At 41.2% G+C, this 7,147-nt stretch overlaps 3 protein-coding genes across 7 annotated transcripts in view; 2 read left to right on the forward strand and 1 right to left on the reverse strand.

Moving 5' to 3' along the window:
- The first annotated feature begins 993 nt into the window (after positions 1-993).
- On the forward strand, positions 994-5,792 carry rpf1 (ribosome production factor 1 homolog). The gene is made up of 9 exons (XM_080881727.1): positions 994-1,309; positions 2,127-2,183; positions 2,570-2,650; positions 2,736-2,831; positions 3,220-3,373; positions 3,535-3,617; positions 4,610-4,791; positions 4,886-5,012; positions 5,211-5,792. Exons 1-9 carry the CDS (start codon positions 1,082-1,084, stop codon positions 5,250-5,252), a joined length of 1,050 nt encoding a protein of 349 aa, XP_080737853.1. The 5' UTR covers positions 994-1,081; the 3' UTR covers positions 5,253-5,792.
- A 1-nt stretch (position 5,793) lies between these two features.
- Positions 5,794-7,147, reverse strand: part of LOC308396435 (guanine nucleotide-binding protein G(I)/G(S)/G(O) subunit gamma-5) — a 1,575-nt gene continuing 221 nt past the window's right edge. Inside the window, exons 1-3 of the mRNA XM_080881728.1 lie at positions 7,145-7,147; positions 6,850-7,001; positions 5,794-6,080 (exon numbers count right to left, since the gene is read on the reverse strand). The exon at positions 7,145-7,147 is cut by the window's right edge and continues 221 nt beyond it. Coding sequence (XP_080737854.1) covers positions 6,876-7,001; positions 7,145-7,147 — 129 coding nt within the window. The 3' untranslated portion in view covers positions 5,794-6,080; positions 6,850-6,875. The remainder of the gene's footprint in view (positions 6,081-6,849; positions 7,002-7,144) is intronic.
- The window catches only part of spata1 (spermatogenesis associated 1), an 8,137-nt gene continuing 7,875 nt past the window's right edge, over positions 6,886-7,147 (forward strand). For all 5 annotated transcript variants that reach the window (XM_080881722.1, XM_080881720.1, XM_080881721.1 and 2 more), the window contains exon 1: positions 6,886-7,023. The gene's annotated coding sequence lies outside the window, so the exon portion shown is untranslated. The remainder of the gene's footprint in view (positions 7,024-7,147) is intronic.

Raw genomic sequence — 7,147 nt, forward strand, 5'->3', positions numbered from 1 at the left:
TAAATGACTTGATATCATTCATAAGAGATATGGTTGACAGATTATAGGTCAACAAGTCATTTATAACAGCTTTCCAAGAAACGACAGTGATGTGTGGAGACGTAGCAACTACAAAGGTATAAAGATCATGAGCCATATCAGAAGATACGAGAAAGAGTTCTTGAAGGAACAGCAGCATGGCTTCATGTTGAGAAAGAGAGCTACAGATTAAATGTTTGGTTTAAGAGTGCTGAGGATGAAGTGTGTAGAAAGAGCCATGTGATGTTTTTGTGAATCTGTAGAAAGCATATGATCTGGTGTGATACTGTATGAGGAACACCGAGGAACAGTGGAGCACCGAGGAACGGTGGAGCACCACCGAGGAGCACCGAGAAACGGTGCACATTGCTGTGCTGTGCACCGCAGCAATTTCCTAATGTTGCAAACCTGCTCAACATTTGGCAATAAAACCCTTTCTGATTCTGATTCTGATTCTGAAGCAAGGGTTTGGATTACGTCAGGGATCGTCTCCGAGCATCTTCTTGTTTGCAGTGGGGATGGATGGATGGCCAGGTGAGGTCAGGCAGGAGTCTCTGTAGACTGTGATGCTCACAGATGACATTGTGTTCTGCAGTGAGAGTATGAAGTAGATGGATGAAAGCCTGGAGAGGTGGGGGTATGTTCTGGAGAGCAGAGGAGTGATAGCCAGTAGAAGCCAGACAGAGACGGGTGTTAACAGTGAAGATGATAGGACTAGAGGTTTGAATAACTGGGGTCAAAAAAAGCCATGGACAGTGCACAGGAGAGGTGAAATTGAGAGCGTGTAGGCAGGGTGGAGTCGGAGGACGAGTATCAGGAGGGTTTATGACAGAACATTACATAAAGCTGGGGTATTGCAAAAAACGGCTGTGTTTAGGTTCTGCTCTATTTCCCTACTTTACAGTGGGACTCTGTCTCCTCCTCACCACTAGAGGTCACACTTGTTCTTCACCGAGTCTTCATTCGGCCACTTCCTGTCCCACCGGAAGTGAATACGCGAACGGGGCTGCTGCTTCCAGTACACACACGTGAGAAACAAGCCAAAACAGACAGCAGATACAAGATGGACATTACAGAGGTCTCAACAAGTCAGGACGGCAAAGGGAAGAAGGGCAAGAAAGCGAAGAAGAAGAGCGCGGAGGTTGATGGGGAAGGCAGCGCGGGGGAGGAGAAGAAGATGGTGAAGAGCGAGCTGGCTGTTGCCTTTCCTCCCACCTTCAGTGTGTCAGAAATCAAGAATAAACAGCGAAGACACTTCATGTTCATGAAACTCAAGCAGGAGAAGAGAAAGGTACCGATACTGGGTCATGGCTGGTAATGGGGGGAGCTTCCGGTACTTGGGACACTCACGTGCCAGTTTATTAGGTACAGCGGGGCGTTAAAACGGCACCGTTTTACGTGAGCAAAACTCCAGTGTGTTTCAGTAGAACTGTTAATGTAAGAGAATACAATAGAATACAGTGATCAACATAAAAATATCAATGTCTCGTTTTAGCACGTGTTTTTTCATTAAACGTCAACATGTTACGTCTGTCGTTAGGCTGCTTGTTTTGCTTGGGTCCAGTTTATTTAGACTCTGACTCCTTATGTGCTGCTTAACTCACCACTCACCATATTTCATTAAAGTGAAGTATAGTCAGGGTGGGTCTTCTTGTTCTTCTATTTATGAGGGAAAACAGCCAAACAAAAATCATTAGGATCAGCATTTGCTGATATTAAAGTTGGACCATAATCATTGCATCCATAAATATTAAGCACACCTGTTAATGTTAATAACTTAAGAGTAGGCTGGTAAATATCTAGTTACCTATTTATTTTGTGTCAGTATTGTGAGGCCTTTAGAGTTTTTAGTTTTTTTAAATACTGTTATTTATGTTATAATCCGGTGCATCTTCTGATGATACTTGTATGGAATCACAATAAATTTTATGTGAGGTAACAAATGGCCAGGTTTACTAGTTGTGACACACAGAAAAAGGTACATCTATAATTTTATTTAAAACATCACTGCTTATCCAGATCAGTTCTAGCAGGAGTAATCGATAAATCACTTTATTAACTTTGAAAACCTCCTTGAAGATCTATTAACTTCTAAATTTGTATTTCAGCAAAAGATGCAGCTGAGGAAAAAGAGAAGAAAAGAACGTGAAGCTTTAGGTGATAAGGTGAGTCTTCTCTTTGTTTGTTCTTCACTTATGACTGTGTTTTATGATGGATGTGTTAATTCTACCAATAAATTGCTGTCGTGGGGATTTGATGGTAAAGAGGGGCTCAGATTAGAGCCACTAGTCCTCCAAATTAAAAGGAAGCAGTTGGTGAAGCATGTCCTACTGGGAGGGGCTGGGGGGCAGACCCAGGATATGCTGGATAGATTATGTTTTGGCTTGGGAATGCCTCTGTGTCCCCCCGGAAGAATTTGAGGAGATGGCAGGAAAGAGGGAGATCTGGGCTTCTATGCTTAGACAGCAGTGACAGAGAGTGAAAGGATAAAATAAGGCAACAGCTGTAATATTTATTATTTGTACTTTATTTTATTCTGTCTCCAATGTAGGCACCACCAAAGGAGGTCCCCAAAACAATAGAAAACCAGAGGGTGTATGACGAGACAACAGTCGACCCAGAGGATGAGGAGGTATGAACTGGGCTTCATCAGATTATTGTTATCTTTATTTCTGAATTTGGATTAAGTTGCATATGTTTGTGTACGTTATATACAGATTGCTTTTGACGAGGGGACTGATGAATTCTCCGCCTACTTCAACGGGCTGACAAATCCTAAAGTGCTCATCACAACATCAGACAGGCCCAGAGGGGTGAGGGCTCCTGCTGTCATTACAGTCATTTTTATTATTCTTTTATCATTAAATATGCAGAATCTGAAAAATTATAATTTGCTGGTAAATTTTGGATCATTTGAATATTATGCAGAACAAAGAATTTTCTAAAAATCTCTTTACATATTTGAATATTCTTGACTTTGTTACAAAATCGAGCAGAACAGAAGCTACAAGCTTACTTTTAGCTTTTGTGTAAGCGTTTGAAGCTGGTTTTGTTGTTACAGTTTAATTTCTGCACTAAAATAGGATTTACTGTCATAGTAGTTAATAATAGTTGGCAGCCTTCTTGGTGCTAACCACTCTTCCACCTCAAGTGTTGAACGCACAGTGATTTGTGCCACATCATCTGATTTGTGTCTTGCAGAGGACGGTGAGGTTTTGCGAGCAGCTGGCCACAGTCATCCCAAATGCCCACGTGTACTACAGAAGAGGTTTGGCCCTGAAGAGGATCATACCGCAGTGCGTCGCCAGGAACTTCACCTATCTCATGGTCATCAATGAGGATCGACAAGTGCCCAGTATCCTTAAAGGCAGCTGTGCAAGCTCTAGTTCTTTCTTTGGTCAAAAGTCTCATTTTGACCAAATACTGCTGATAAAAGTTGAAAGTTGCACAAACCATGGAAATCTTTGATGCACTCAGCTGTTTTCTAATGCCGAGATCCTTAACCATTAATTAAAGATGGCATGGTTCTCTGTCACTTACCTGACGGGCCGACTGCACACTTCAAAGTCAGCAGTGTTCGACTACGCAAGGAGATGAAGGCAAGATGATAAGTCCAAACTCTTTTTCAAAATGATCCTACTTTCTCACCTATACTATAAACACGTGAAAAGGAAAGTACACCCTCTTTCAATTCTGAGGTTTTACATCAGGACATAGTAAAAATTTAATCTGGTCTTCAGCAGGAGATAAAATCTCAGATGAAGAACAGCACGTAATATTACTCCGTGTACTGTTTGTACAGGGGTTAAGTTACCTGCAGGCAGGTGCAGCTGATAAAATGCACTTGATTAACTGATCAATAGTCAGCGTGGGCACTCCTATAAAAGGAGAAGCATTTAGATGTGTGTTAACACAATGCCAAAACACATCAACAGTGACCTTAAAGAAGAAATTGTTGCTGCCCGAGACTTTTGGAAGGACTATACAAGTTCGTCATTCTGCTGTGAGAAAGATTATTCACAAATAGAAACGTTCAGCACGGTTCAAAGTCTTCCCAGGAAAGTGACATCGCAGCAAATTCACTGCAAGGTCAGACTGTGCGATGCTCAGACTCACTGCAAAAAAGCCAAAAGCTACATTTCAGACTGCAGGCCTCGGTTAGTAAAACATTTGAAGTCCAAAACAGTCCAGTTAGAAAAAGACTGAACAAGTATGAACTCCACAATGATGTGAGACTCATAAAGTCATGTAGAAATACATACCTCATGTTGCTGCTGCTAAAAGACACTGAATCATGTGGTGCACGCGGTGTTTCACACACTGCTTCTGCATTTTGGTTTCTTTAAAAAGAAAAAAACCAACACATTGTATTATGACGTGTGTTGTTCATTTGAGGTTATATTAAAATAACTTTACAACCTGGTACAGTCTAAGTTATTTTTATCATGTTTTATACTTAATAGGTTGAAGAGGTGAAACTGAACGAGGGGGTATTTCCTCTTTGCTTCTGTATGTTACTCCAAACACTGGGACACGCTTTCTTGAAGTTTAGTCATTTGAGATCATCTGGCTCCTTTTCTTTGTCCCACAGAGACGAGGCAAAAATCCAACTGAACACTACCCAGAGGTGATCCTCAACAATTTCACCACTCGTTTGGGACACACCATCGGCCGTCTGTTCGCAGCTCTTTTCCCACAAGAGCCACACTTCGTTGGCAGACAGGTCGCCACCTTCCACAACCAGCGAGACTTCATCTTTTTCAGATTTCACAGGTAAATATTTTTCAACCTTCTACACTAACACATGCGTCTGTTTTAAATCTTAAATTTAGAAGGCTAAATAAATCTCTAAAAATATCTGTGAAAGGTACATCTTCAAGAATGAGAAGAAAGTTGGTATTCAGGAGCTGGGACCACGCTTCACCCTCAAACTCCGATCTCTACAAAAAGGCACGTTCGACTCAAAGTACGGAGAGTACGAGTGGGTGATGAAGGTGAGTCATCCTCACAGATGGTTGTTTTTGCAGTAAAACTGTCATCAAGCCACGTGCACATTTGCCTTTAAGCAACCTATTTGCTGTTAGTTTCTACTTTGCCAGTCGTGTTATTACAGTCTAGTTCAACATTTAATTGTGGAAGATTAAAAGAAATGTTTTTGTCACACAAGCTTAAATATCTTTTTTTGATTTCAGCGTCATGAGATGGAAGCCTGCAGGCGAAAGTTCCAGCTTTGAGAAAATAAAACTCTTTTCCTGGTCAGATGGGAATGATCGTCTGTTATCCAAGATACTTCAGCTGTTTGTGGACTTGCTGAGATTGACTTTACAATGCCCTGGCAACTGTTAAATCTTCAACAACAGCTCAAATTTCCCTTAAAAGTATCATTTCCACTCTTTATTGTAACATGACCTACTCATGGACATCAAAGGGCTGAGTCTAATTGTTGGACACATTTTCTGTTGGACCGTGAAATGCCCGAGAAGACATGCAGCATCCTGCTTCTCTGTAAATGCTGCTTGTGTGTTAAAAGCTTTAAAAATGTGACCTGCTCTGACCACATATATGCAAACATACACCTGGTCCATCCTGGTTTGTGCGACTGACAGAAGGAGCTTTGAATAAAGTGCATTGTGTGACTGCAGGTGGTCAAATTGTTTATATTTAACACATGAGCACAGTGCAGATGCTTCTGTATTCAACAGGATTCTCAAAAATCATCTTGGATAATACGTGTGTATATTGTTATTCTAATAAAACATTTACTGTGTCTTTAAGTTGTGAATAAAGGTATTTATTTTTGTTCAGGCATGAAAAATACACGTTTCAAAAGGCACATGTTAGTATGGGTTAGTTCTATGCAAATAGCTTAAGACGCATTTGTGCTAAAACCACTTGGAAAGGTTTCCACGTTAGATTTGATAAAAGGCAAAAGTTAAAAAAAACAAACAAAAAAAGTCAGTCGTTTGGCCCAAGGTCCCTAACGCTCCTGAGTCGATTCCAGTCCATGATGCAGGATCCTGATCCTGAAACGCCGTTCCACAAAGCACCACAATGTCCAACACCTGCAGAAATGTTTACGATCATTAGTCATGCAAAAATTTTATTCATACAGCACCAACTCACGTCAACAGTGGTCTCAAGGTGATTTATATTGTAAAGACCCTAAAAACACACCCTGTATGAGCAAGCACTTGGCGACAGTGGTAATAAAGAACACCCTTTTAACAGAACAAGGCTCAGGGCATTCAGAGAGAGATGGGACAAAAGGCAAATTACAGGGGCCACAGCATTTAGGCTGAGGGTGTGAAAAGTTTGTTTTCCCTATAAAGCAGGCGGCAAAGCATGTAAACAATGCAGAAATGCACAGTATTTTATAAGCATTACTGCAAAAGCAAAGTTAAACCACTCTGACCTGCTTATAAATGATTTTAGAAAAACTGACCGTGAGTGATGTTAAAGCTCTACCTGAACTTCACAGGTGAGAAAAGTCTAGAAATTAAAGGTGCGAGTCCGAGCACTGTAACTGATGATTTTCAGTAGAGCAGCCTCGACAAGCTGACTGGAAATAGTTAATAACTGATATTTTATGTAAGAGTTAATTTTAAACTACCATTGAATTATAAGCGTTTGATGTTAATCTTTTAAAATTAGACTACTTTTTAAGAAAGTGCATTTTGTACTGGTTTCAGTTTCGTAACTTGTTGCTATTACTCAACGTTATGTCTCTTGGCCGTATAAAACATCAAAACGTACTTTATGGATTCTCCACAGAACTTGAGGTTATTTTAATCGTACAAAAAAAGAGGCAGCCTGAGAACCAGCTGTACTCACACAGGCGGAGGGTCGGCCTGTTGGTGCTATAGGAAGGAGCAGACTTTCTGCGGTCTGAAGGGGTTGTTGCTGGACGACATGCCGGTGAGCAGAGGGTCCTGTTGGGCGTTCTGGAGGCAGAACTGCTGCAAGTCTGCAGCGGCCTGGGACACCTGTGGTTGGGAAATAGTTGAGGCAAGCTACTGCTGTGCAACTACAACTACAATCGCTATTCAAATGAAGAGAGACTCCTTTAACAGACGAAAGAGAAACAGTACACGCCCTACAATAGTAACGTAGCGATTTTAACCGTTACCTT

Source organism: Rhamphochromis sp. 'chilingali' (assembly GCF_963969265.1).
Source record: "Rhamphochromis sp. 'chilingali' genome assembly, chromosome: 5".
NCBI classification, from domain to species: Eukaryota; Metazoa; Chordata; class Actinopteri; order Cichliformes; family Cichlidae; genus Rhamphochromis; species Rhamphochromis sp. 'chilingali'.